The sequence below is a fragment of the Suncus etruscus genome, chromosome 14 (assembly GCF_024139225.1).
Source record: "Suncus etruscus isolate mSunEtr1 chromosome 14, mSunEtr1.pri.cur, whole genome shotgun sequence".
Taxonomy (NCBI): Eukaryota; Metazoa; Chordata; class Mammalia; order Eulipotyphla; family Soricidae; genus Suncus; species Suncus etruscus.
The window spans coordinates 64,266,603-64,293,746 of NC_064861.1; the positions used below are offsets into that span (position 1 = coordinate 64,266,603).

The following is a 27,144-nucleotide window of genomic DNA, read 5'->3' on the forward strand; positions in this document are numbered from 1 at the left end:
CAGCAGTGCTCATGAGTTACTTTGGCTCTGCACTTAGGCATTACTCCTGGAGGTTCCTGGGGGATGATAAGAAATGCCAGGGATTGAACCTGGGCTGGGCTCATGCAAGGACAGTGCCCTCTGCTGTACTATCACTGCAGCCCGGAGATGTGGATCTTAAAAGAATGAGTTCTAATCTTTATCACCTGATTTCCTTCTTGTCAGTCAAATCACTCATCTGTTACAACAAGGTGATATTGTTCCTCAAGTGTTAAACAAGCCTTATTTTTTTCCTGCTGCTTTGTAGATACCAATTTGTCATTTTAATAACAGATATTCTAGCCCTCACATTGCATTTCTGTTATTACGTACTTTTATGGTTTTGTTTTGGGTCCACACCTTGTAGTGCTCAGTCATTTCTGGCAGGGCTCAGGGGACCCTATAGGATGCTGGGGATCAAATCCAGATTGGCTGTGTGCAAATGCCCTAACAGCTGTATTGTTGCCCTGGCCCCTAAATATTTACTTTTTCTTTTCTTGTGTGACTTTTTAGTGTTTGCCATCTGCGCTTTGGAGATATAAAAGTTTTACTTTTGAGAGTTGATAGTCTTGAAACAAATTTGATTTTTAAATTGTGGTAAAATATATAACTTGAGGGCCGGGCGGTGGCGCTAAAGGTAAGGTGCCTGCCTTGCCTGCGCTAGCCTTGGACGGACCGCGGTTCGATCCCCCGGTGTCCCATATGGTCCCCCAAGCCAGGAGCAACTTCTGAGCACATAGCCAGGAGTAACCCCTGAGCATTACTGGGTGTGGCCCAAAAATCAAAAAAAAAATATATATATAACTTGAAATTAGCACTAAACCGTTCTTATTTAATGATTTTGCTTTTTGGGCTGCACCCGGTGATACCGCAGACTTTTTCCTAAGTTTGTGCTCAGGGACAGTATCTGTTGTGCCTGCTCTCTGGCCGCTGCACTGAAACCATTTAAGAGCATGTCATCCAGTGGCACCAAACACACTTGCACGCTTGTATGACGGCGACGATGTCCACCCAAGGGAGAGGCTTATTGTTGGCTCAGGCTGGACTTCTTGGCTATTGAGAAGCGCTGCTCCCTTTCCTGTCTTCTGCCCTCCGTGCCTGGTGGCCTCCAACTGACTTTTTGTTGGGAAGGGGGTCACACATGATGGTGGTCAGGGCATACTCCTGGCTCTGTACCTAGAGCCATAGGAGATGCTGGGGATCAAACCTGGGTCACCCGCAGCAAGGCAAGCTCTCTCCCCACTGTACTGTCACTCCAGCCAACTTTTTGCCTCTGAGAAGTCACTCAAAGTATGCACTGCCGATGGAATCATATATTTGGGTGGGGGATGGGGATTGGGTCACACCCAGTTTTGCTCAGGGCTCACTCTTGCTAGACTCAGGAGACCGTATGTGGTGTTGGAGATTGAACCTGGGCTGGCTGCCTACCAGATAAGCACTCTACCTGCTGAACTCTCTCTTCAGCCCCTGCCTTATTTTGGGGTTTTGCTTTGGGGCCATACCTGGCTATGTGCTTAGTACTTATCCCTGCTCTGTGCTCAGGGGTCACTCCTCAGGGAGCCAGGGAGACCATATGGAGTACAGGGGATTGAGCCTGGGTGGGCTACTTATAAGACAAGTGCCTAACTCAGTATATTTCTCCAGCATTCATTTGTTCTTTGATCTGGCTTATTACCTAGCAAAATGTGTTCTCAACATTCCTCCATTTTGCAAGCCTGCATAAGGATCACTGTTCTTTTCAAGGCTGGTATTTCACTGTGTGTTCTGACCATGTATTCTCTCTGCATTCCTGGGTTGATGGGTGTCCTACCATGCTGCTGTGAACATAGGTGCACAGTCCAGCTCTGCCTTCAGTTCTGTGGAATGGGCTCCTAGGACTGCACAGGACCTTCATGTTGAACTTTTTGAGCATTTGTCAGACTGTTTTCAGAGTACCTGTTTTAGGTTCCAGCCAGCACTGAATGCAGCTTCTGTTTTTTCCACATCCTTGCCAATGCTTGTTTTCTATTTCTTGGAAAATAGTCATCCCAGAAGGTGTGAGTAGATACAAGTTTTATTTGTTTGGAGGCTGGAGCAATAGTATAGCTATTTCCTTGTGTGTGTGTCTGACTTGGGTTTGATACTCAGAACCCCCATCTGGTTCCTGAGCCCCATCAGAAGTAATTCCTGTGTGCAGAGGTAGAAGTAAATCTTTTTTTGGTTTTTGGGCCACACCCGGCGGTGCTCAGGGGTTACTCCTGGCTGTCTGCTCAGAAATAGCTCCTGGCAGACACGGGGGACCATATGGGACACCGGGATTCGAACCAACCATCTTTGGTCCTGGATTGGCTGCTTGCAAGGCAAACGCCGCTGTGCTATCTCTCCGGGCCAGAAGTAAATCTTGAGCACCACTAAATATGGCTGTCTCTTCTCCCCTGCCCCCCCCCCCCAAAAAGAAATTTTTTTTTTGTTTTCGCCTTTCTAATGTTATTTTTACATATATAATTTTGCTTCTTTTAGTTTGTTTTGTAGAAAATAAGTTAAGATTTTTTTAAGTTAAGATTATTTAAAAAAGATAACTGATTACTTTAAAACCCTGTGTTGGGGCTGGAGAGATAGCATTGAGGTAGGGCATTTGCCTTGTATGCAGAAGGACGGTGGTTCGAGTCCCGGCATCCCATATGGTCCCCGAGCCTGCCAGGAGCGATTTTTGAGTGTAGAGCCAGGAGTATCTCCTGAGTGCTGCCGGTGTAACCTGAAAACAAAACAAAAAAAACAACAACCAACAAACAAACAAACCCCTGTGTCATTTCTTATTGCTTCAGCAATGAGATATTGCCCTTTATTGATAGATGGGATAAATAACTGATTTTATTTATTTACTTTTATTTATTTTTATTTTTAGTGTTTAGGCCATGCCCAGAACTCCTGGTTCTGCATTCAGGAATCATTCTTGGTAGGCTTGGGGGGACCATATGGGATGTGGGGCTATAACGTGGATCATCCATGTGCAAGGCTGTGCTATTTCTCCAGCCCCAGCATATTTTTGTTGTTGTTGTTGTTTTGTTTTTGGGTCACACCCGGCAGCACTCAGGGGTTTCTCCTGGCTCTATGCTTAGAAATTGCTTCTGGCACTCTCGGGGGGACAATATGGGATGTCAGGATTCTAACCACCGACCTTCTGCATGAAAAGCAAATGCCTTATCTCCATGCTATCTCTCTGGCCCCCAGCCCTAGCATATTTTTAAATGTTTAATAACTTCCCTGCTGGACTTTGGTGATATACCTGTATCCATACATACAGAAATATATGGAGGGATTTGGTCTAAATACATCTTTCTCTAGTGGAGTCCCATTTCCCTCAAAACATGAGCTCAGTTGTTGATTTCTTCCACAGCGTCTTCCCTTACTATGTTCTCTGTGCAGTGACCCCTCATTTCTGGAACCTGGATTCCTGTTTATTTCTCTCTCATTTGGAGGGTTGGAGATGGATCATTGATGTGTTAGTGAGATTCCTCTAGTGAGTGGAAAGGGCTTGTCCACTCCTGTTATGATAGTCTTGGATAGTTTTTTTTTGGGATGTATTTTTTTGTTTGTTTGTTTTTTTGGCCCATACTTGGTAGCGCTCAGGGGTTACTCCTGGCTTTGTGCTCAGAAATAGCTCCTGGCAGGCTTGGGGGACTTCTATGGGATGCTGGGGATCAAACCCGGATCTGTCCCAGGTTGGCATATACAAAGCAAACACCCTACCTCTGCGCTATCACTCTGGTCCCAGTTTATGCATTTTCTTTTTTTCTTTTTATTTATTTATTTATTTGTTTATGTATTTATTTATTTTTTGGGTCACACCCAGCAGCGCTCAGGGGTTACTCCTGGCTCTACACTCAGAAATTGCTTGGGGGACCATATGGGATGCCAGAATTTGAACCACCATCCTTCTGCATGCAAGGCAAATGCCCTACTCCATGCTTTCTCTCCAGCTCCAGTTTATGTATTTTCAAAGCATATTTCAAACGTGGGATACTTGGAAGCATGTCAGGTTGAAAATGGAGTGAATCTGTGTGCCATGGGGGGATGGCCTGAAGTTTCCCAGTTTTCTTCTTCTTTTCCTTCTAATTTAGTTACTTTTCTCGGGGTGGCCTCACCCATCCTGGGCACGCAGGTTATGGGATATTTCCCTTGCCTGGCTGCTCCCTGGAGGGCTGAGTGCTCCACATAGTAGAGAAGCTTTACTTGTGTCTTCTGGATGGATCGAGCTCATGTGTTTTCAGCCCATTCTGGATTTCAAAAGCCTCTATTCAAAAGGTTGCAAAGCACTTTCTCCCCGCCCAGGTATAGGGGCTGAAAGGACCAGTGTGTACCCCTCAGGCTGGGGCAACCCCTCCCATAACTAAGGATCTTAGAGTACAACAGTGAGGTGGCAGCTTGTCCAGGTGCAAAGGAAAGAAGATCAGAGTCCCAGTTTTTCTCCCAAAGTTAACAGTGAGTGAAGCATGTCTCTGTCCCAAGTGAATACCTAACTCAGAAAGTGGCACTGTTTCCCCAGCAGCACACAGGGCACCTTGTGAGCTGTTCTGCTGCCATGTTCAGTTATTTGCCATTGCAGCTTGGTTCCCACTCCTCTTGCCAGGGCAGCTGCCTTCCTTTCCCTTCCTGATCCAGCCATCACCCTGACTTCCCAGCCTTCTGGATGTGGGCACGATTTCTGCTGCTGGCTAATGTCAGGCCTGCCTGGGAAGTGACTCTGTGAGCCGCTGCTCCGCTGCCTGTACAATGGGACAATAACAGCATCTCCCTCATGGAGCAAAGTGAACTCTCTAAAGGCAAAGCAGGGTCCTGGGGTGGGTCTGGATCTGTGGAATAGCGTTAGTAGGAAAAGTCAATGGAAGCCAAAGAAAACCTGTCATTTGGCTAATTGTGTTCAACAGTGACAGATTTGGGGCATTGACCAATTTCCCCCATAAAGTCAGGTTGCAATACTAGTGGGAATTGGATGAAAGCAATAATCCTGTCTTTGAGACTTTTCACTAAATCTAAAATGAGAGAGAGAGAGAGAGAGAGAGAGAGAGAGAGAGAGAGAGGAAAGAGAAGAAGGAAGGAAGGAAGGAAGGAAGGAAGGAAGGAAGGAAGGAAGGAAGGAAGGAAGGAAGAAAGGAAGGAAGGAAGGAAGGAGGGAAGGAAGAAAATGTGCTCTGCAAATAAATGATGGCGTCATCTAAAGATTAGGGGGTCTTGTCTCAGCATCTGGTTGGTTTGATTTACAGTATTCTTTGATCTTATGCAGTTAAGGGGTACAGACAGATGGGCCTTGGTGTTCTTCTGAGACACCCAAGGCCACAGCATCAACTTTGTACAGAAGTCAAAGGAAGGTTGAGCCATCATCCACTTCCAACTCTTCCTGACTCAGGGCATCCACCTCTCCTCTGCAACCTCTGCTCCCCTGGCCCATTACCCATATTGTATTTTACTGTTTGATATTGCCTGTTTGTTTTCATTTGGGGCTCTATCAGTTTCTGCTCCTATGAGTAATATATGAAAGTGACTGGGGCCGGGCGGTGGCGCTGAAGGTAAGGTGCCTGCCTTGCCTGCGCTAGCCTTGGACGGACCGCGGTTCGATCCCCCGGTGTCCCATATGGTCCCCCAAGCCAGGAGCAACTTCTGAGCACATAGCCAGGAGTAACCTCTGAGCGTTACAGGGTGTGGCCCAAAAACAAACAAACAAAAAAAAAACAAACAAAAAAAAGAAAGTGACAGTGCTTTTTAATTTTTTCCTCTTCTCTGTATACTTAAATATTTTCATTCTTGCCAATCTGTAGAGTTAAAACATGGTAACCTAATGCTGCAGAGAAACAGGATGGAAAGTACTAGGCCTACATGTGCCGTCTCACCCACCAACCAGGTTCAAATCATATTCTCCATCAATACACACGCACAATCACACATGTAGGAAATTCTCTGCAGTAGAACTTATTTGTGGATTTAGTCATCAATCTTTCAAACCTTTTCTGATCCCGTTTTGAGGGAGAGGATGAGAGGATCCTACCTGCCCTGAGCTCCGTGTGAAGTCAGTTAGTACGAACAATGGTGAAACAGAACAGTCAGGAGGCTGGAACCAGCCAGCTCACTCACTCTCTTTGTCCATGTTACCTGGGAAACATCCTGGTCTCCTCTGGAGTCCCTTCTCTTATCTGGAGTCTTAATCTTTGCTCAGAGCTTAAAAGTCAAGGCAGAAACACATTATTGGAAGTTTCTAGCTTATAACATGCCTGGAGCTTTTTGGGCAGGAAGGTGCTACTTACATCACTCACATTCAGCAGACAAGTGACAAGCTTAAAGTGAAGTGTCTGACCTCCATTGACTTGGTTGTGCTCCATTCAACATTAGCACCCTCTCCTGTGGCATCCATCATTTCGGCCCTTCTCTCCTGGATTAGATGGCACCATGGTGTACTGGGGAAATGTCAGAGAGCCATTTTAGCTCCAAATCCCAATTCTCCTGTGAACAGATCTTCACTGAGTATTGCTATTTCTGTAGTTAGGGTGTTTGTTTTTTGGGGGGTGCACCCTGCTGTGCTCAGGGCTTTCTCCTGGCTCTGCATTTAGGAATTACTCCTGGGGTCAGAGGTGGCATATAAATTGCTGGGAATCAAACCTGGGTTGGATGCGTGCAAAGCAAGCTCCCTAACCACTGGACTATCTTTCCCATCCCTGTAGTTAGGTTTGGCACCACTGCAGTCAACAGAGACAAGATCATCGGTGCTGTGGGTCCCACATCCATTGAGAAGCCTACACAGCATCCCTAAAGCCAGGTGTCTTGTGTTTTTAGTGAATGATGACTCCGTGGCCACTGCCGATCCTGAAGACTCCTCGGTCATTGGTGTGACATCCTTGCCTGTGGCTGTGGCCAGTGTGACCACCAACCCTGCCGTCACGTCTCTCCCTGCCCCGGCCGTGCCAGCTGAAGGAGAGCAGCCCAGCACTTCAGGCACCCCGCAGCTCCCCCCAACTGTCCCTGCCCTCGATGTCCTACCTGCGGGGTGAGTAGCTCGTTTCCTGCCTCATCACATGAAGACCCAGTAAGGCCCCCTGGGTTGGGGTTAAGAACAACAGAGTTATTTATGGCCCAGCTATGGCTGGCCCCTGGGGAGGCCCGACTGGCTGGGAGGGAGGTGAGCTTGTTCTGCATAAATCTTCACGGCGTCCGCCGTCTGGGCGAGAATCAATGCTACCTTACACCGTGACTGGAAATGAACGGCACCACTCAATAGTGTGGCTCCTGCAGAACAACGAGCTCATTTTATCCTCCCACATCACTGCAGGCTGTTTGCCCTATAACGGCTTTTCTCTGCCGAGTTTTCCGGAGGACTTGAGGTCCCAAATCTCTCTGCTTGGCCATTCCCCCAGTCCAGGCCAATGCCAGTGCCAGTGCTAGCCCTGGCTGCTAGTTTACTCGTGTCCTTCTATTCCAAATCAATTCAGTGGGCAGTCCTTGGAGGAATTGATAGGACTCCAGGGCCCTAGAGGGAAGCTGGAGTTCGGCTGTAGAGGAAGCAGAGCTGAAGCGCACAGACATGGCAGTGGACTTTGTCAGAATGAGTCCCCCCACTCCTTCATTCTCCCTCAGCTTGACTCAGCTGAGGCCTCACTCACTGGTGTGCTGGAACAGCAGTTAGCAGTTGGACACACTTCTCTAGGAGCATAAGATGATGCTCTTGGTTGGCGGTGTCCCCTCCAAATAGCATTTTTGAAGTGGTGAGTGGAGGAACGATAAAAGCAGGGAATGGTCAAATCACATTGTGATTTGGGCAGGAAAGAGAAGGCCGGGCTCACTTTAGCTTCCTGCATATGCTCTGTGTGATGTTCTGTGTTCCTCTTCAGCCATGTTAGAACACCCCCCTCCCCCCCGGCTCTGTTAGACTTGAAGCCACAAATGATGTTTGTGCCCCTCTCCCCCACATTGCATCTTAGCATTTGATATATGCTCCTCCATATTTCTTAATAAAATACTAGAGTATGACGCACAAATGAAAAAGTAGTACATCTTTGACCCACAAAGATGCAGAAAATTGGGCCCGGAGAGATAGCACAGAGTGTTTGGCTTGCAAGCAGCCGATCCAGGACCAAAGGTGGTTGGTTTGAATCCCGGTGTCCCACATGGTCCCCATGCCTGCCAGGAGCTAGTTCTGAGCAGACAGCCAGAAGTAACCCCTGAGCACCGCTGGGTGTGACCCAAAAACCAAAAAAAAAAAAAAAAAAAAAAAAAAGATGCAGAAAATTGTGGGGGGATATTGAGGTGTTCAAGAGGTTTTGAGACATCTTCCATGAAGGTTTCGGTTTTTTTTTTTTTTTTTTTTTTTTGAAGGTTTCGGTTTTACAAAGGTTAATAACCAGTCACTCATGTCCATCTTCACCATACCCGAGACTTATTTTCTCTTCTCAGTGTGGTAAGGAATACTCGAAAGATCTTGTTTTTTTTTTTTTTTTTTTTTTTTTTTTTCATTTTAAATCTGCATGCTATAATTTGGGGAAAGTGGAGCCGAGCTGCTTTGGCAGAAAGGAGAGAACATGGCTGCCTGTGTCCCCCACAAGTTGTTTATTTTCTTTCCACTGAGCAAATGCCTGGAAGGCCCAGCCTCACCTCATCGTGCTGTCAGTCACAGGCAATTAGGACTAAAGGCCCAAGGAGTTCTTAGGAGGGCGGAGGGCATGTGTGAGGATTACTGTTCTTGGGATTGGGCTCTTCCTGTTTCCAGGCAGCTGGAAAACTCCAGACCCTGAAAATGTCCTTTATTTGAGCCTGACAGGATAGTGCCGCCCTCCCACCCAGGGATGTGAATCCCTGCCCGCACCCACCCCAGCAGAGGCACTTTTCTGAGTAGGATTTGAACCACTTTTCCTTTGGCCTCTTTTTGGGAACACGCCTCACTGTTTAGAGTGGGCATCCAGAGCTAGTTTTCCAGCCTAAACCAGCTTCTAGTTACTAGGAAAAATGATACTAAGAGAAGAGACACTTCTCTAATGCCAGAGAACAACCTCTCTGGGGTTGGTGGGGAGCCAGGCAGTGCTCGCTGCTCTGTGATGGCTCCTTTCTCGGGCCCATCTGCTCCCCAACCCCACTGTGTACAGGTTGGCAGGGCCAAATGGGAGGGTTCTCTAGTCTTACCGTGTTTTCTTCAGGACTCTGGAATCCCTTTTAACCTTCATAAATGAGACTCAGAGCATGTTGCACATCGCTAGCGTTCTGCCTCCTTTTAATTTTATTTAAAAAAAATTTTTAGGGCCATACCCAGTGATGCTCTGGGCTTTCTCCTAGCTCTGCACTTAGGGATCATTCCCAGCAGTGCTCAAGGGATCTTATGGAGTTCCAGAGATTGAACCTCGGTTGGCTGCATGCAAGGCAAGCACCGTACCCATTGTATTGTTGCACCAGCTGAGCCCATTTTCTTGCTGTCTTTGGGATTAATCCCCTTGGCATCTTGGGGACACAAATTCTGGTTCCTGCCCTAATAGCCTCATCAGTCCTTCTCATGTCCTTGCTTGTCAGTTCTTGAATTTCTCCCTCAGTCCCTCTCTGACTTTAACAGCAGTGCCATGTGTGGTGGGTCTTGACCCACACCTGTTGCAATGTCTGTGTCAGGTGAGTAGGAACCCTGGCACTCAGGAGGCCCCTTGATGAACCAGTGCGTAAACTCATGTCCCATCACTGTGTCTTTTCCTCAACTCAGGGGGATGTTTTTTTGCCTCTGAGATAGGACTCCTGCGTTTTCTGTCTGAGACCAAGAATCTAACACCACATTCGTGGATGTTTTTGTTTCAGAGCCCATCTTGGTGATGTTGAGGGATACACTGAGCCTAGAGATGGAGCCTGGGGCTCCCACATATACTCATGGCAGCCCCAAAGCTGTTTCCCAGTCTTTTCATGGGATTGGCTGTTTTGAGGTTCCACTGTGTACTTCCTGCCCTCATGTGTGGGGACACCCAGAGGAGTGTGTTGGTTCTCTATGAAGGTGGACAATCCGGGCCAGGCAGGAGGCTCGAGCACTTCTGAGACATCCAGCTGACGTGGCAGCTGAGACATCCAACTGATGTGGCAGCTTCTTTGCTTAGCACCCTTAGCCAGCAACATCTAGCCATGTGGTAGGGCTCCCAGGGGACCCCAAGGTCCTACTTTTCTTTTCTTTTCTTTTCTTTCTTTTTTTTTGCTTTTTGGGCCACACTCAGTGATACTCAGGGGTTACACCTGGCTATTTCCTCAGAAATTGCTTCTGGCTTGGGACGTCTGGGGATTGAACTGTGGTCCGTCCTAGGCTAGTGCGTGCCAGGCAAACGCCCTACTGCTCGCACCACTGCTCTGGCCCCAAGGTCCTGCTTTTCTAATTGTGTCTTTGTTTCTGTAACGTCTGTAGTCAGGGAGGAAACTGCTTCATCCCAGCTGTGCAGCCATCCAGACTTCTGTACAGTTTTAGGCTGGGCTGTCTTTTTCAGGTCAGGTTCCCCTTCTGACTTTTCCCTTCTCCCGTCCTGCTTCCCTTCCTGTTTGATTTAACTGTCACCAAAGCAGCCCACTGGCAGAGTGTGTTCTCCTTAGGTCCCAAATGCTTAGCAGAGAAGGGGGTGCCAGGAAGCCTTGGGAGAGCTGCGAAGATACAGGGGTTCCTGTAGCCAGCCCTGGGAGTGCTGCGGGGGAGACCACTTTGATGGTTGGCCCCACATCTGGTTTTTATCAGCCAGCACCCACTCAGGGGACCGCTTGCTCATTAACAGGCCATGTGTACATGGCTTAGATAAACGCCCAGTGTGTTGAGGCCTGCCGCTTGCAACCTGCACACAGAAGAGCATTATTTCCCCCTGGCAGCCGTGCTTGGCTGCCGCCGCTCACATAAGGGCAGCCCTTGTGCTCAGGCCGCTGACTCGCCTGCTCCATCACTTCACACCAACACGCGCCTTTCACTGGAGGCCAGAATCCACTGAGTCTCGGGACAGCATTTGAACCCCCTGTACCTCCCATACACATGCTCTCACTTATGGAGGGCCAGAAGCCCATCCTCCAGGTGGTTCTGGAGACAAACGTCAAGGACAATGGCTTGTAAGACACCCTAGCTGTCTTGTCTGTGGAGAGCCTTCAGACCCTGGAATGTGGAACTTCTCTACTGAGCTGTGGCTGGTGCCATTGAATTTCCTTCCAAACTTGGTTTTGGCACAGAATTTTTACCTGGGGAGTTTTGAACCAGTGCTTCTTATTTGCCCCATGAGGAACCAGTCCTTCCTCCCTGCCCACCCCACTCCCGGCTTACTTTCTTCCAGCAGTTTTCATCTATTATGAATTCTTCAGTTCTTGACTCTTCCATGAGGGAAATTGACCGATCAGAGCTGGAGGGTATGGTGATGTCAAACGGATTAACTCCCCACCCAGTCTTGTTTCCATTGTTTTTCAGATCCATAAGTACTTTTCTGATCTCTGAGAAGTGAATCTGGGCTGTGGACCATAGTTAGAGTAATACCAACTTGAAGAGCCATACTGGGCAAATGGGGTTACTTTGCTAACTCTGTGCTGGTCCTTGGCTCCGCTGTGGTTGTCACTTATTGAGGTAGAGCCCGGCAATGCCTATTTCTGCCATCTTCAACCTCCCTCAGCATGGTCCACACAGACCCCACTCGTGCTGGAGGCTGGCCCCTGAGAAGGGCCCCCCTTTCACTATGGAGGTCTTTTCATGCGACTGTGAGTTTCTGTGAGTGGGGATCACTATGCCTGTCTTTGTCAGCTCAGACCCTGGCATCATGCTTGGTTTCTAGAGAGCTGGAGGGAGATGTGTTAGTTAAATGAACTGGATGAATGATTTCATTCTCACTAGTCTATTAAACTTTTTTAGTGGTTTTTTTTTTTTTTTAATTAGAAAAAAAATAGGAGAACCAAAATACCCGCCCAGCAACAGCAACAAACAACCTCCGCGGGTGTCTTTTCTGGCCCTGGTGTCAATCTGCCCGCCTCCATCACTCAAAAGCATTTGCTGCTTGCATGGTGATGGAGAGATGGACCCTTTCATGCTGCCTTCACAAAGCTGCACAGGGCTTCTTGTTGTCCTATGTTCTCCCCAGACCATGTAAACTACCATGTACACATACATATCTATCAAAGTTGGTTCACTTCAGGGGCTACACTTCTAAAATTAATTATAAAAGTATCTTGAGCTAAAGTAAAAGTACAGTGGGTAGGGTTACCTTAGCTTGCTTACCTTGGCATGTGGCTGGCCCAGGTTTCAATTCCTGGTACCGAATATGTTCTCCCGAGGACTGTCAAAAGTTGTCCCTGAGTCCTGAGCAAGACCGAAGAGCAGATTGCCCTCCCCATAAGTTCCAAATAGTTTAAGCATTTTAACTAAAAATGGATAATAATATAAGTAGTACATTTGGGGACAGGATAGTACAGCAGATCACCTTGCATACAGCTGACCCAGTCCTATTCCCTGCATCTTATATGGTCTCCCAGACCCACTAGGAGTGACTTCTGAATGCAGAGCCAGGAGTAATCCCTAAACACCGCTGGGGGTGTGGCCCCCAAACAAAGCAAACAAACAAACAAACAAACAAGTATATCTGTGTGTGTTGTGGGTGATCTGTCAGTACAGGGTTCTGAATTGGAACCATAGCACTGAATGAGTCAGTTCCCCAGCACAGTTTTCTGAACATGCTCAAGCCAACCTGTGAGAACATATGCTGTGAGATTTTGTTCCCATGTAGTCTGTCTGGGGATTGTGGAGGCACCAATTTATGGCTTTCATTCAAGTATCCTCGGTTTCCATGGAGAGCGAACTTTTCTTGACCTATATTTTAAATCTCTCGCTTTGGTTTTCTTTCATATGACTGTCATACTCATTTATTTTTATCTATTTTTCTTTTTCAAATCATTGCAGGATTTTATTTTATTTCAGGGGAGTTATAGCTGTTGGTGGCTGGGGCCACTCCCAGGAGAGTTTGAGGTTCCAGGGATCAAACCTGGAAAGCATTTGGGCTAATCTCTTGAGCTGTCTTCCAGCCCAAATCAACAGGGTTTCAGGATCTCTCCCTCCCTCCCTCCCTCTCTCCCTCTCTTCCCTCTCTCTGTTCCTTATTATTATTATTATTATTATTATTATTATTATTATTATTATTTTGGTTTTGGGAACACACTTGGTGGTGCTCAGAGCTAGCTCTGTGGTGATGCTCAGAGCTAGCTCCTGTCTCTGTGCTTAGGGATCACTCCTGTTTAGGCTTGGGGGGAGCATATTGGGTATTGGGAATTGAACTAGGTTTGGCTGTGTGTCAAGTAAGTACCTTTCCTATTGTCTCAGACCCATGATTTTCTTTTTTAAAGTAATCAGGTCAGTTTTTATCTGTATTTTTTTTAATATTTTACTTATTTTATTTTTTGTTTTTGGGCATACCCAGCATTTATCATTGGTTACTCCTAGTTCTGTGCTCAAGAATCACTCTTTCTGGGGCCAGAGAGATAGCACAGTGGTAGAGCATTTGCCTTGCCCTGGGCCAACCCAGGATGGAAGGTGGTTGATTTCTGGCATCCCATATGGTCTCCCTGAGCCTGCCAGGGGCAATTTCTGAGCGCAGAGCCAGGAATAACCCCTGAGCGTCGCTGAATGTGACCCAAAAAAGAAAAAGAGAAAGAATCACTCTGAATCACTTTGCTGTTGTACTGGTGAATGGGGATGTTCTTTACATGACTGAAACCCAATTACAGTCATATTTGTAATCAAGGTATTTAAATAAAGATATTAATAAAAAAGAATTATTGTATGTCCAATAAAGTCATTACTACAGTAATAGAAAATAAACAATCACTCTTTCTGGGAATTGAACCTGAGTCAGCTGTATACAAGGCAAACACCCTATTCTCTGTGCTATCATTCTGGCCCCAATATTTTACTTTAAAAAATTGTGATAATGTGCATACCAAATTTTGATAATTTTAGCTATTTTGATTATACAGCTTAGTGATATTAAGCATATTAGCATGATTATCTTTTCACCTCATATAGCCTTTATTGAACAGGATTTCATACTTAAAAGGTACCAAATTAATTTTTTCTTGTGTCTTTTGGGTCTTGTCTAAAATCCTTCTTGAATCTGATCACAAAAATTTCTATATTAATCCCCTCCTTGTTAATGCATGTTGTTCCTTCATTTTAACTTCTTTAAATTTGAGATGTGGTTTCAAGTATTAAAATGTTACAGTTAGGGGCTGGCAAGGTGGCGCTAGAGGTAAGGTGTCTGCCTTGCAAGCACTAGTGAAGGAAGGACCGCGGTTTGATCCCCCGGCGTCCCATATGGTCCCCCCAAGCCAGGGGCAATTTCTGAGCACTTAGCCAGGAGTAACCCCTGAGCATCAAAAGGGTGTGGCCCGAAAAGCCAAAAAAAAAAGTTACAGTTAAAAAAAAAGATGTCACAGTTTAATTGACATAGTGGTGGGATTAACCATAGTGGTTAGATTAATTTATAATCAATAACATCTTTTTTTTTTTTTTTTTTTTGGTTTTTGGGTCACACCCGTTTGATGCTCAGGGATTACTCCTGGCTATGCGCTCAGAAATCACCCCTGGCTTGGGGGCACCATATGGGACACGGGGGGATCGAACCGTGGTCTGTCCTATGCTAGCGCTTGCAAGGCAGACACCTTACCTCTAGCACCACCTTCCCGGCTCCTCGATAACATCTTCGATCCAGTGATAAATAGTATCTTCATAGCTTTCAGGGCAAATATTCGTTATCTTGTGTACATTATTTCAAGCTTACTTTTCCTGCCTGAAACATAAATATCTGAATAAGCTATTATGATCTCCAATGATATTTTCAGTGATTAGATAGTTCCAAAAATAAAATGTAATATGGTTTACTAACACTCTATTTGGTATATTATTCAGCAGTTCTCAGTTGTTTCTGTAACATGTGGTAACATTTTGTAACAGATAGAGCTACATTTATGGGAAACAATTTATAACAGATATAGTTACACTGATGCTGTAACATTCTGTAATGGATATAGCTCCATTTTAAACACCGGTCATGTCCTAGTGTTAAAGGGTTTTTATGTAGTAGAGGTTTTAACCAAATGGCCCAAGTGTATTTGGAAAGAATAGACACAATATTACTCCCACTAGCTTTTTCTTTTTTAATGAAAGTGACTCTTTCCCAACATTGCCAAATCATCCACAGAATCTTTTCTCTGCCAGAATATTCAAAAAGTATTTCTATAAACACCATCTCCAGGAATTGTCTCTTCACTCTCGAAAAACTGATTTAAAAAAATTAGCTACTGTGAAATTATAGTTATTTCTGATTGAGTTTCAGGTATACAGAGTTTGAACATGGGTGCCTTCACCAGTGTGCTTCCTTCACCAATGCCTCCCACCCCCATTTGCCCTTTTTCATTCTGCTTGTACAGGGGCACTTTACTAGTCCACTGCCTTAACCACTCGGCCGAGACCACTTCAGAGGCACTTTACATATATACACCCATATATTTTTGCACTGTGTTTTATGGTACTGCTGTCAACAGGGTTTCATACTTATATCTTTACCACCTTTCAACACCTCTTCTTCCTCCTGGCTGAGTGCTTTCCTCCACTGGAGACATTTCCCGCTCCAACTTGTCCCCTAGCCCCTCAGGTGGCATGTGTCCTACAGAAGCCCAGTCCTCATTGCTTCCATTGTCTTCTGGCATCACTGTTCTACCATATTATTTCTTTATAACCTGCATACGAGAGAGATCATCCTGTGTAGGTCCCCTCTCCCTATACACAGCATGATGCTCTCCAGGGCCCTTTATGACTTTATCTTTTCTTTTGTTTTTGGGCCACACCTGGCAGTGTGGATCAAGAGTTACTGCTGGCTCTACACTCAGGAATTACTCCTAGTGCTGCTCAGGGGACCACCTTGGATGCCATGAATCAAACCTGGGTGGGCCACTTATAAGACAAATGCCTTTCCCTATCTCAGAGTATGATTACTCTGGCTCTGACTTTATCTTTTTTAGGGCCAAGTAATATTTTATTCAAAAGCCAATCTTTTGATGTCTTTACATTCCCCTGAAGCTTTCAGAAGATTATTCCAACGTAGAAAGGAGAAGAAAAACAGACTTTTTTTTTGGTTTTTGTTTTTTTTTGGGCCACACCCGGTGACACCCACCCAGAGGTTATTCCTACCTATGCACTGGGAAATCGCTTCTGGCTTGGGGGACCATATGGGATGCTGTGGGGTCGAACCACAGTCTGTCCTATGTTAGCGTGTGCAAGGCAAATGCCCTACCACTGTGCTATCTGACTGACCCCATCCCGATTTTTTATTTTTGGGCCATACCCAGGGGCTACTTCTGGCTATGCACTCAGAAATCACTCCTGGCTTGGGGGACCACATGGGATGCCAGGGGATCAAATGGCGGTTCTCCCTAGGTCAGTGGCATGCAAGGCAAATGCCCCACTGCTGTGCCACCGCTCTGGCCCCCAGAAAAACAGACTTAAACTGGGATCCTTAAGCTGACAGCTTAGTGACAGTACAGATTGGGGTGCAGGGTAGGTAACAATTTGGAAAAGTGGGTTTGTGTGAATGTGCTGGTATTTAAGGGGGAGCTCTGCAGCTTAGGGCTGTTGTTGGGAGAGGGCCGAGTTCCCATTTCTCCCCTGTTGTGCCGAAGGCTTAGGAACACCCATACCCTGGAGACAGGGGAGCATCTCATCACCTACAGTCAGGCTCCGGGATGCTCCTGGAAAGTTTGGGTTTATGCAGGAAGTGGCCAAAGTATAGGGATAGAATTTGGGCCCTTTATGATGGGGACCTACAAGAGAAAACAAGAGATCTCAAGAGACTTTGCCTGTGGGGAGCAGAGCTTCTGCACAGCCACTAAGAGAGCTCATACCTTGAGGTCCCTTTTCTAAACTTTGGTCTTTGTTTCTTAACTGCAGATCATCTTTTCTGTGGGGTACACAATGGTGCCAGTATAACTTGTTATTTTCGTGGGGAGGAGAAAGGGTAGAATTTGTGACTTAAGTTTGCCTCGATACTTCTGAGATAGAATGTTTTCTCTTTTTTGGAGGTGAGTGATGGGTCATATCCTGTGATGCTGGGGGAGGGGTCCCGTGGTAGCAGAACAGATATGGCCTCTGGTGAGCCACCGTAGCTTCACTAACATGTAAATATTGAGCCTGTTGATAGATAATTTGCCAGAGCATGTTAACTGAGATCCAGACCTGCAACCCTCACCTTCCCACCGTATCTTGCACTTTATGAGTGCATGATTCTGTCCAACATGTTCAGAAGCTCCCCAGGAATTGTGTATATGTGTATATGGGATGGCAGCTTAAAACCCCATGACCAAGGACTGGGAATTCATTTCCCAAAGACTCTTGGGAAACTTCTCACGAAACAATGTGCTTTAGGTTTCCCTCATGGTCCTGGGGGAGAAGTTGACAAATATTACCCTGATCATGGGGTTGAGGTATTTTGCCTTGTGACGAAGGGGTGGTATTGGGGGTGTGGGATGCAGGGCTCTTAGGACCCAGGGAAACCAAGTTAACTCAGGTACCAAAAGGAGAGGGGAAAAAGCCCTCAGGAGAGATTGATCTGGGAGGCTCCTTTGTGGGCGCCTTCAAGCACAAAGTCTTGTGTTATGTAAAGCCCTACTGAATGCTACTCACAGAAGGCCAAGGAGCAATGTGCTGGGAAGGGACTGGAGTTAGGCTCGAGGCTTTGAACATGGTTCCCGAGTGCATCAAAGAGAGCTGTCGAGTGGCGGAGGAGGTGACCTGTGTGGCCAGAACGTGGGGCCTTAAAAAGCCTTTTCATCTCCGTGTGCTCAGAAGGACCCTGGCTCAGCCCTAGCGGGCCAAGCAGATGAAAGGATCTCACTGCATAGACCAAGCCGAGGCAGTCAGAAGGCCTCATCTATGTGGGTCAGCAATGACCGAGGACAAATGAGCCCAGAAGTGGCCAGCTGTGCAGCCTGAATGGTGGGGAGAGGTTGGTTTGAATCCAGAGGCATCACGCAGGGTAAGGAGGGGTACTGGGTTCTCTGAGAGAAGCAGCTAGGCCAGGCATGGATCAGGGAGCACCCACCTGGGCATTTAATCCAAGCAAGAATCTCATCTTGAAAAGGGGGAGGGAGTTAGAAGAAAAAAACCCGAGAGAAGGGCTGGAGCAATAGCACAGTGGTAAGGCATTTACCTTGCATGCAACCAACACAGGACAGATGGTTCGAATCCCAGCATCCTATATGGTCCTCTGTGCCTGCCCGGGGTGATTTCTGAGCACAGAGCCAGGAGTAACCCCTGAGCGCCGCTGCTGGGTATGACCCAAAAACAAAACAAAACAAAAAACCTGACAGAAGAAAAGTCTGGCACCAACGACAACTACTTTCTGAGCTAAGTCAGTTGAAATGGCTTGCAAAACACGGAGGTTCCCTGTATGGTGGCAGGTCAGCGGGCATCAGAGACTGGCCTGAGGGAGTTCATCTAGGTGAGGAAAGAGCTGAGGCTCTGGTACACACCCATGGGAACCCCACACCTGTCTCCTCACTGGCTCACTGCAGGAGGCATTTCACACCCCAGCAGGACTCAGAACCCCCAGAGCCCTCCTGTCTGCAGGTGAAAATGCCTCCTGGTTTCCTTTGCAACTGATGAAGTGTGGATGAACCTGAGAGTGGAGACCCTTTAGCAGATGAAAGTTGCCTCTAACAAAAAATTCCTAGAGTAAAAAAAGCTGTTTCTCCCCTCTTACCCTCCAAATGGCCTGAGCACAGTCTTGTTGTTTCACTCAGCCAAGCACAAGGACTGACTTGTGGGCTCTTCCTGACTGGGGGGAAGGGGAGGCTCCAGGTAGAGGAGATACTCTACTGGGGACACTCCAGGATGAGGGGAACGAAGCGTAGCTATGTGAACGAGGACTTGCCATGAACGAGGTGTCCTTGGCTGAGGTGCTTCCACATGCCAGCTCCTGGGGCCAAACCTCAGCCTCACATGTACAAGGCAAATGCACTGCTGCCACTGAGCTCCTTCTGCTCTCTGGTGATACTGCGCCTTCCCAGATTATTTAACCTTCTGGAGAAGGTCAGGGGATTTTTCTCTGCTAACTGACTAGAGGAGTATAGGGGTTCCCAACACAGGCAGGGACACCATTACCATGTCTCCATATCTGGCTGGATCTCCACCTCTGGAGCAGCTGTTTATGATAGCTGGAAGGGAAGATTTTCCATTTTACCCAGGCTGCACTTCCCCAGGCTTTTTTGTTTTGGTGCCACACCTGGCAGTACTCAGGGCTTACTCTTTTTTGTTTTGTTTTGTCTTGTTTTTTGTTTTTTGGGCCACACCCGTTTGACGCTCAGGGGTTACTCCTGGCTATGTGCTCAGAAATCGCCCCTGGCTTGGGGGGACCATATGGACGCCGGGGGATCGAACCGCGGTCCTTCCTTGGCTAGCGCTTGCAAGGCAGACACCTTACCTCCAGCGCCACCTACCCGGCCCCCGGGGCTTACTCTTGTCTGTGTGCTGAGGGATTACACCTGGCAAGGTTTGGGGGACCCTATGGCGTGTCAGGTTGGCTCTGTGCAAGGAAGGAGTCCTGCTTGCTGTACTGTCTCTCTGAACTTATCCCCATTTTGGCCAGAATATTAATAAAATAGCAAGTGAATTGCAAGGATCTTCCCTGTGTGAGCTGGAAGAAAGGATCTAATGGGCAGAGTCGAATACCCAGAGCCTGAAGCTGGAGTGTTTGGTAAATAGATGGTTTGGGGATGTTAAATGGGTTTGTAGATCCCTATGCCTTGGCCAGGAGGGCTGGGAACATGGGGTCTCTGGACATCACTGGTTTCTCCCCCCCCCCCCCCCAGAAAAACCTCCCAGTGGTGTAGACAGTGTCTGAGTGGGCAGCAGTGATGGAGATGGGTCCAAGAATCCTCCTTCTCCTAGTGCTTGGGCTCCTCCAACCCCTACCTGGATGCCTATGTAAGGGCCATGTTAGGGTCCCCTACCCCCATCTACTGTGTCTTGGTTCCTTGTAAATCCCAGCTCTCTTTCCTCCCCCTCCAGTCTTCCTTCCAGCGTCATAGGGCAGAACTTCCTGGTGAGGGTTTCGGACTCAGCTTTCTTTTCTTTTTTTTTTTTTTTGGGGGGGTGTCACATCCGGCAGTGCTCATGGGTTACTCCTGGTACATACAGAAATCACCTCTGGCAGGCACAGGGGACCATATGGGATGCCAGGATTTGAACCAGTGTCCTGCATGCAAGGCAAACGCCTTACCTCCATGCTATCTCTCTGGGCCCTTTCTAACTTGCTTCTCCATGGGTGCCATTTTCCACTTTAGAGAGCAAAGGCTGGAGTGGCACAAGGCCAGTCTGGAGCCCAGAGCCCTGTGTAGATGGTGCTGTGTGTACTGGTGCCTCTTGTGTGTCTCTCATGTGCCGCTTGTGTGCTTCCACCTGTGCAGCAGCTTTCAAGGTGCTGCTCGGCACACAGTACACCACGGGACTCTGAGGGTTATGGGTCGTGGAATGGAACTGACTGTGACCAAAACAGGCAGCCAGGCTGGGAATCACAGATTTCACAGACTTTATGCCCTTTATTTTCTCTAGCTCTGCTAGCTGTGTTTTTCTCCTAATGGCTACACTTTGCATAGTCACCAAATCCAAACCTTGGGGCTGATAGGAGGAAAATAATGGTGAGGGGCCTGACCATCCAGAGCTTTGTTGGTGACACAAATGAAAGAAATCTAGAAATGACAATGGAGCAGTTGACACAGGTGAAATGGGGAAGAAACAGGGATCGTGACAACCCAAAAGTGGTGGTAGGAACAAGGGTTGTAGGCATCAGAGTGTTGAATAAGTGGTGTGAAGAGGGGTTCCCAATTCTCAGGAGAATTTTCTCCAGAGGGTGCTGGGCAGGGCATAGCCCATGGTCAGCTACAGCAGCTTCAGAATGGGGATTAGGTGGGCCCTTCCAGTCAACAACATCCATACAAAGCTCATCTCATTCACTCCTATTTTCATTGCATTGGATCAAATCGGCATTTTCAAGTCAAGAATTTCAACAGAAACAATGCACTAGCTTCCTGAAAATAAGGTCACCTAAAAGGTAGTGCCCTGATATTGAAAACAAATAAAGTGAGTGTACAGGGCTAAGAGGACTGTTGGGTCCTGTGTTATGTGATGGCCTGTAAGGCATATATAGGTCCTTGCATCTCTGCATCATTGCTTGCTGAGTCAGTGGGGTGAGGGCTGAGTGATCCTTAGTGTTCTCTGGCCCCTTCTGCTACCTGGCTTTAAAGTCTTCCTTTACATCTTGATCTCATGCACACACACACACACACACACACACACACACACACACACACACACACACCCCACATGATTGAGTGGAACCATTGACAAATAATCTGAGTGCTGGGTTTCTCAATAAAATGAATGCTGGGTTTCTCATTCCACCTAAGTTTCTAAGAAATCCTGTGATTCTAAAACAAATAGGGAGAACAGGGGTCATTGGCTGACTTGGTGGCTTTAAGAAAGAGCAGAGGGGGCCAGAGCGATAGCACAGTAGGTAGGCTATTAGTCTTGCTTGTGGCCGACCCATATGGTCCTGGCATCCCTTATGTTTCCCTGAGCACCATTGGGTGTGGCTCCAAAACAAAAACAAAACAAAACAAGATAAAAACAGCACCATAAGAAGGAGCTGAGGTTAAGATTGGAAGGGGGGGCCGGAGAGATAGCATGGAGGTAAGGCGTTTGCCTTTCATGCAGAAGGTCATTGGTTCGAATCCTGCCATCCCATATGGTCCCCCCGAGCCTGCCAGGAGCAATTTCTGAGCCTATAGCCAGGAGTAACCTCTGAGCGCTGCCGGGTGTGACCCAAAAACAAAAACAAAAAATGAAGGCTGGAAGGGTCTGGGATAAAATGTAGGCGGCATTCTTGAGCCTCTGGAATGACTTGCTATTTCCACTGCCATGTGCATATTGTGTGTGTAATTTGTACCGCTAAGCATGTCTCTGACCCCCAAATGGGCCAGAGACACCTATTCAGGAAAGTTTCTTCAAAGAGCGTTCGTTGGAACTGTTGAGGATGTACAGTGATGGATGTTACCCAGTACCGAAGTTCTAGAAGGGAGGGGCCTGGTTTGGGGTTATCAGGACATACATTTGGGGTTTAGAGCCCCCTGGGATGGGACTTGTGGGCATCTCTACTGTTTCCTCCCAACCCACATCAGTAGTGGGGTGCTCTCTTCTTACCCAGGTTTCTGCCTCTCAGTATCGATTCCTGCTCTCTCTGACTCTTTTGCAGATGGGAGCAGCGAGAACTGCCCAACGGGCGTGTCTACTATGTGGACCACAACACCAAGACCACCACCTGGGAGCGGCCTCTTCCTCCAGGGTAAGGCTATGCCCCTGTCCCTTCTCGATCTTCCTGCCTTCTCTTCCCTTTTTTCTCCTTTCCTTATGCATCTGTATTGGCCTGGGATAGAGTGCAGGTGCATTTCAAGGTGAAATTGAAAGCTGTCCCAGTCAGTCTCGGGGGCCTGGAGGAAGGAAGGTGGGGGCAGGCTGGGGGTCCATTGAGGCCTTCATTCATTTCATCTCCAGGGACCCCCAATTGGGGCCCTGGTTATTGTTGTTGTTTTCTTTTGATTTTTTGGACCATACCCAGCAGTACTCAGGAGTCACTCCTGGCTCTATGCTCAGAAATTGCTCTTGGCAGGCTCGGGGACCACATGGGATGCCGGGGATTGAACCTGGGTCTGTCCTGGGTTGGCTGCATTTCAAGTCAAACACCCTACCGCTATGTTATCACTCCAGTCCTGTTGTTGTTATTAAGTCCAATGATACTCTTGGCTCTGCTCTCAGGAATCACTCCTGGCAATACTTGGGTGACCATATGGGGTGCAGGGGGTCGAACTTGGGTCATCTGTGTGAAGGCAAGCATCATGCCCGCTATACTGTCTCTCAGCCCCAGGGGGCTGGTTTTTCTACTTCTGTAGAAGTAGCAGCATTCGAGGACAACGTACTTTTCCTGGCCTGAATTCTGCTCCCACTTTCCTAGGCCTCCTAGGACTTTGAATGGGAACGTGGAGATGCAAGAGATCAAGGGTGTTTGTTGATGGACTCACAGCTCCCCATGTCCATCTTCCCAGGGCCACCATGGGCTGCTGCCCTGAGAACCAGTTCGAGTTCTTTAGGCTAGCAGAAGAGAGATAAGTACATTCGGTTCCCTATCTGCCATGGACAGAAAGTTCTTTCACACTTGTGTGTCTCCCAGACCCATGTGCTTTTCTGCTCTTGGAATGAGTCTCTCCCAGAAGAGCAGCCATGAGGGGAGCTCTTTCCTGCCTGCCCCAGTGTAAGGAGGGGCCAGAGCCCAGAATCTCAGCAGGGGTGTTCCAAGCACACCCCTCAGCTCCTGGCCCAGGGCTGGGCTCGGCCTCAGGCTCTGTGCAGAGCTGTCAGCCTCCCCACTGCTCTAGCCTTTGACTTGCTGACCAGTGAGTTTACAGGGGGAAACACTGACTTATTAGAAAACCACCAAAGTGCCCGGAGAGATAGCACAGCGGGCGTTTGCCTTGCAAGCAGCCAATCCAGGACCAAAGGTGGTTGGTTTGAATCCCGGTGTCCCATATGGTCCCCCGTGCCTGCCAGGAGCTATTTCTGAGCAGACTGCCAGGAGTAACCCCTGAGCACTGCCAGGTGTGGCCCAAAAACCAAAAAAAAAAAAAAAAAAAAAAAAAAGAAAACCACCAAAGTTTGATTATGGCAGTAGTGGAAAACTTCATATCGTGGAACTTTTTCAACAGAGTTTACAATTGGGGCTTGGAGAGATAGCATAGTGGTAGGGCGCTTGCCTTGCACGCTGCCGACCTAGGGCAGAAGGTGTTCAATTCCCGGCACCCCATGTGGTCCCCTGAGCTTGCCAGGAGTGATTTCTAAGCACAGAGCCAGTAGTAATCTCTGAGTGCTGCTGAGTTTGACCCCAAAACAAACAAACAAAAATGTACAATAGTGGCCTGAGAGATGAGTGGGTGAGGCTCTTGCCTTTCATACAGCTGACTCAAATTAAATTTCTGGGGCCTGAAGAGATAGCACAGTGGTGTTTGCCTTGCAAGCAGCCGATCCAAGACCTAAGGTGGTTGGTTCGAATCCCGGTGTCCCATATGGTCCCCTGTGCCTGCCAGGAGCTATTTCTGAGCAGACAGCCAGGAAGAACCCCTGATCACTGCTGGGTGTGGCCCAAAAACAAAAACAAAACAAAAAAAAATTGGATCTCTGGCTCCCAATATGGTCCCTGAGCCTTGCCAGAAGTGATTCCTGAGCACTGCTGGATGTGGTCACCTGGAAAAACAGAGGAAGGAAGGAGAAAAAGAAGGAACAAAGGAAAGAAGGGAGAGAAGAGAGGGGTGGAATGAAAAGAAGAAAGGAAGAGAACAGAAGGAAGAGGAGGAAAGGAAGAAGAAAAGGAAGGAAGGAAAAGAGGAAGAATAAAATGTACAATTGTAAGAATCTTCTCTAGAAAACCCAACCAGAGCTTGAAGAGCGACTAGTCTGTGTCTAGTCCCATTCTTTGCCACAGGGCTGTTTTGAGTCTGTGCTGCCAAAGAGAGCACTGAGGGGCTGTTTTGGTGACTCTTGTTTCCCTGCACTATAGCCCCACCCATGTTTACACCTGCTAGGACTCACAGTGGAACTGTGAGGCTGTGTCAGAGACCGCAGGGCCCCAAATGTGCATTCAAGTTTCTTGTGTTTTGACTTTTGCAGCACAGGGGCTTGAATTCAGCTCCAAACACAAGCGAGGTGTGTATACTGCCCTGCACAGATTTTTGCTCAGAGGAAAAACAAGGTCATTTCTGATTCTAATCCTTACTTGTCCCTCCTCGGCCCCCTCCTGCCTCACTCTGAGCAAACCCTCAATATCACATCATTCTCTTCATTTTCCACGCATTTATTCACTGGTTGAAAATGAAAGCACCAGTATCTTAATAGTATTTCCTTCCCATTACTGAATGTAGCTGTGGGCCATACTTGAATAAGAAGAGGGTCCTCCAGAGTTGGGGAGCAGGGTGCCCCAAAAGGAATATGAAGGCTGTGCTGAAGAGTTTGCAGGAAGCATGACCCCTGAAAGAGAAGGTTGTGGAAATAGGGACACTTAAAGCGTGCCCGGCTTGGTCCTGGGGTTAGGCGTGCCAAGGCCCCCCAGGCCTCCATCCTTCTCTGTGTTGAGTGACTATGGGCCATTCCCAGGCTCAGGGGTACTGTTCCAGTTCCGAACCCTGCTAGTGCAGAGGAGACACAGTTACCTCAATGCATGGTCTTCCTTGAATCCCTGCTCAAATGGCAATAAAGAGTCAGAACCAAGTGCAGCCTCTCAGGGACCAAGGAGTGGAAGAGAAGTGGGTCCCAGAGATGTCAGCGGCTATGTGGGTCCTACAAGCTCCCCAGAGCTACACAGACTCTGTGTGTGTGTGTGTGTGTGTGTGTGTGTGTGTGTGTGTGTGTGTGTGTGTGTGTATTTTGAGACTAAAACTTTCATTTAGGACTTAGGAAGATGGCTCAAAGAGTGGATACACATGCTTTCTATGTATGGGGCTATAGGGTTTGAGCCCAGCACGCTGCCAGGATTAGCCCCAAGCTAAACATTCGGTTCGGTTGAAAATGGGCTGGCTCTGTGGAGGAGTGCCCACATGGCATGCATGTCTGCAAGTTCACCTCTGGTGAATACACACTGCTACACACTGTCCAGTGTGATCATTAACTCTGCCATTGCAACCTCACTGCACAAATGTTACTTCTAACATACCACAAACAAATGTGTGACCCTGTCAACACCACAGCAAAGTGTGTGATGACCCCTCTCCCCAGACTTGGCAACAGCAGCAACAATAAAGGAAAGGCAAGGGGAACAAAGAGAGTGGGGAGGGAGGGAAAGAAAGGGAGCAAAGGGGAGGGGAGAGAAGGGCAGGCAAAGAAGGATGGGGATAGAAGTGGGGAAAATGAAAGAGAGAGGAGAGGAGGGAAGGGAAAAGAAAGGGAGAAGAATGGAGGGAGGCTGAAGATAGGGTTGAATTCAGGAAAAGAGAGTATGGGAGACTATCTTGGAGCCAAGGTGGGAGGATGTTTGCTGGAGAGAAGGAGCTGCAGATGGTGATATTTCGGGATCTTCTCCCGGTGCAGCTGATGAGGCACCAGCTTCCAGCCAGCATGTCCATGGCTGACTTTTCAGTGTGAACCAGCAGACGGAGCAAATGGGATTTGGGGAAAACTGAGTAGGGAGCTGGCAAAAACGTTGACAAGAATGATGGAATGATAATTCACATTCTCAAAGATTTGGGGGAGGGCTGGAGAGAGAGTACAGCAGGTAGGGCACTTACTCCACACATGGCTGAGCCCAGTTTGCTCCTCACATGTGGTTTTTGAGCACCTCAAAGAGATATTCTTGAGCACAGAGCCAGAAGTAAGTCCTGAGCACCACTGGGGGTGGCCCAGGTCCTCCCCAATCTTCTCTTCCCCCCACCAAAAATTTTGGGAGGAATTGGGCATCGTGAAAGAATTGGAGACCATGACATGAAAAGCCTTGCATCTCCAAAAACCTTTCCCCTCCCTTTCATATAGATACTGGAGAGTTTCAAGCATATATTGAATTTGAGAGACTGAACTAATAAATGTTATCTTTCAGCAGCTTTCCCACACTTTAGGGGAGAGAACAATGAATTTTATAGCAAATCCCAACATTCTCTTCTTTAACCAGAGCTTAAGGTCCATAAACATATCAGATATTTCTCTAACATGATCTTTTTTTTTTGGTTTTGGTTTTTGGATTTTGGGTCACGTCCGGCAGCACTCAGGGGTTCCTCCTGGCTCTACACTCAGAAATCACTCCAGGCAGGCTCAGGGGACCATATGAGATGCTGGGATTCGAACCACCGTCCTTCTGCATGCAAGGCAAACTCTCTACCTCCATGCTATCTCTCCGGCCCCTAACATGAGTTTTTAAAGTAGTTTTATTGAAAGAAATTTATTTAGAGGAATGTGAGAAGAGAGAAAGAGAGAAACACATGTTTAGGAGAGAACACAGGCCTCTCCATAAGAGGAAAAGCCGTGAGTGAGTTTGTTTTAGCCGGGTACCATTATCCCATCAA

At 47.5% G+C, this 27,144-nt stretch overlaps 1 protein-coding gene across 2 annotated transcripts in view; it reads left to right on the forward strand.

Annotated features, from left to right (window-relative positions):
- The window catches only part of WWP2 (WW domain containing E3 ubiquitin protein ligase 2), a 132,405-nt gene that overhangs the window by 88,607 nt on the left and 16,654 nt on the right, over positions 1-27,144 (forward strand). For both annotated transcript variants that reach the window (XM_049786347.1, XM_049786348.1), the window contains exons 8-9: positions 6,823-7,033; positions 22,305-22,394. In XM_049786347.1, coding sequence (XP_049642304.1) covers positions 6,823-7,033; positions 22,305-22,394 — 301 coding nt within the window. The remainder of the gene's footprint in view (positions 1-6,822; positions 7,034-22,304; positions 22,395-27,144) is intronic.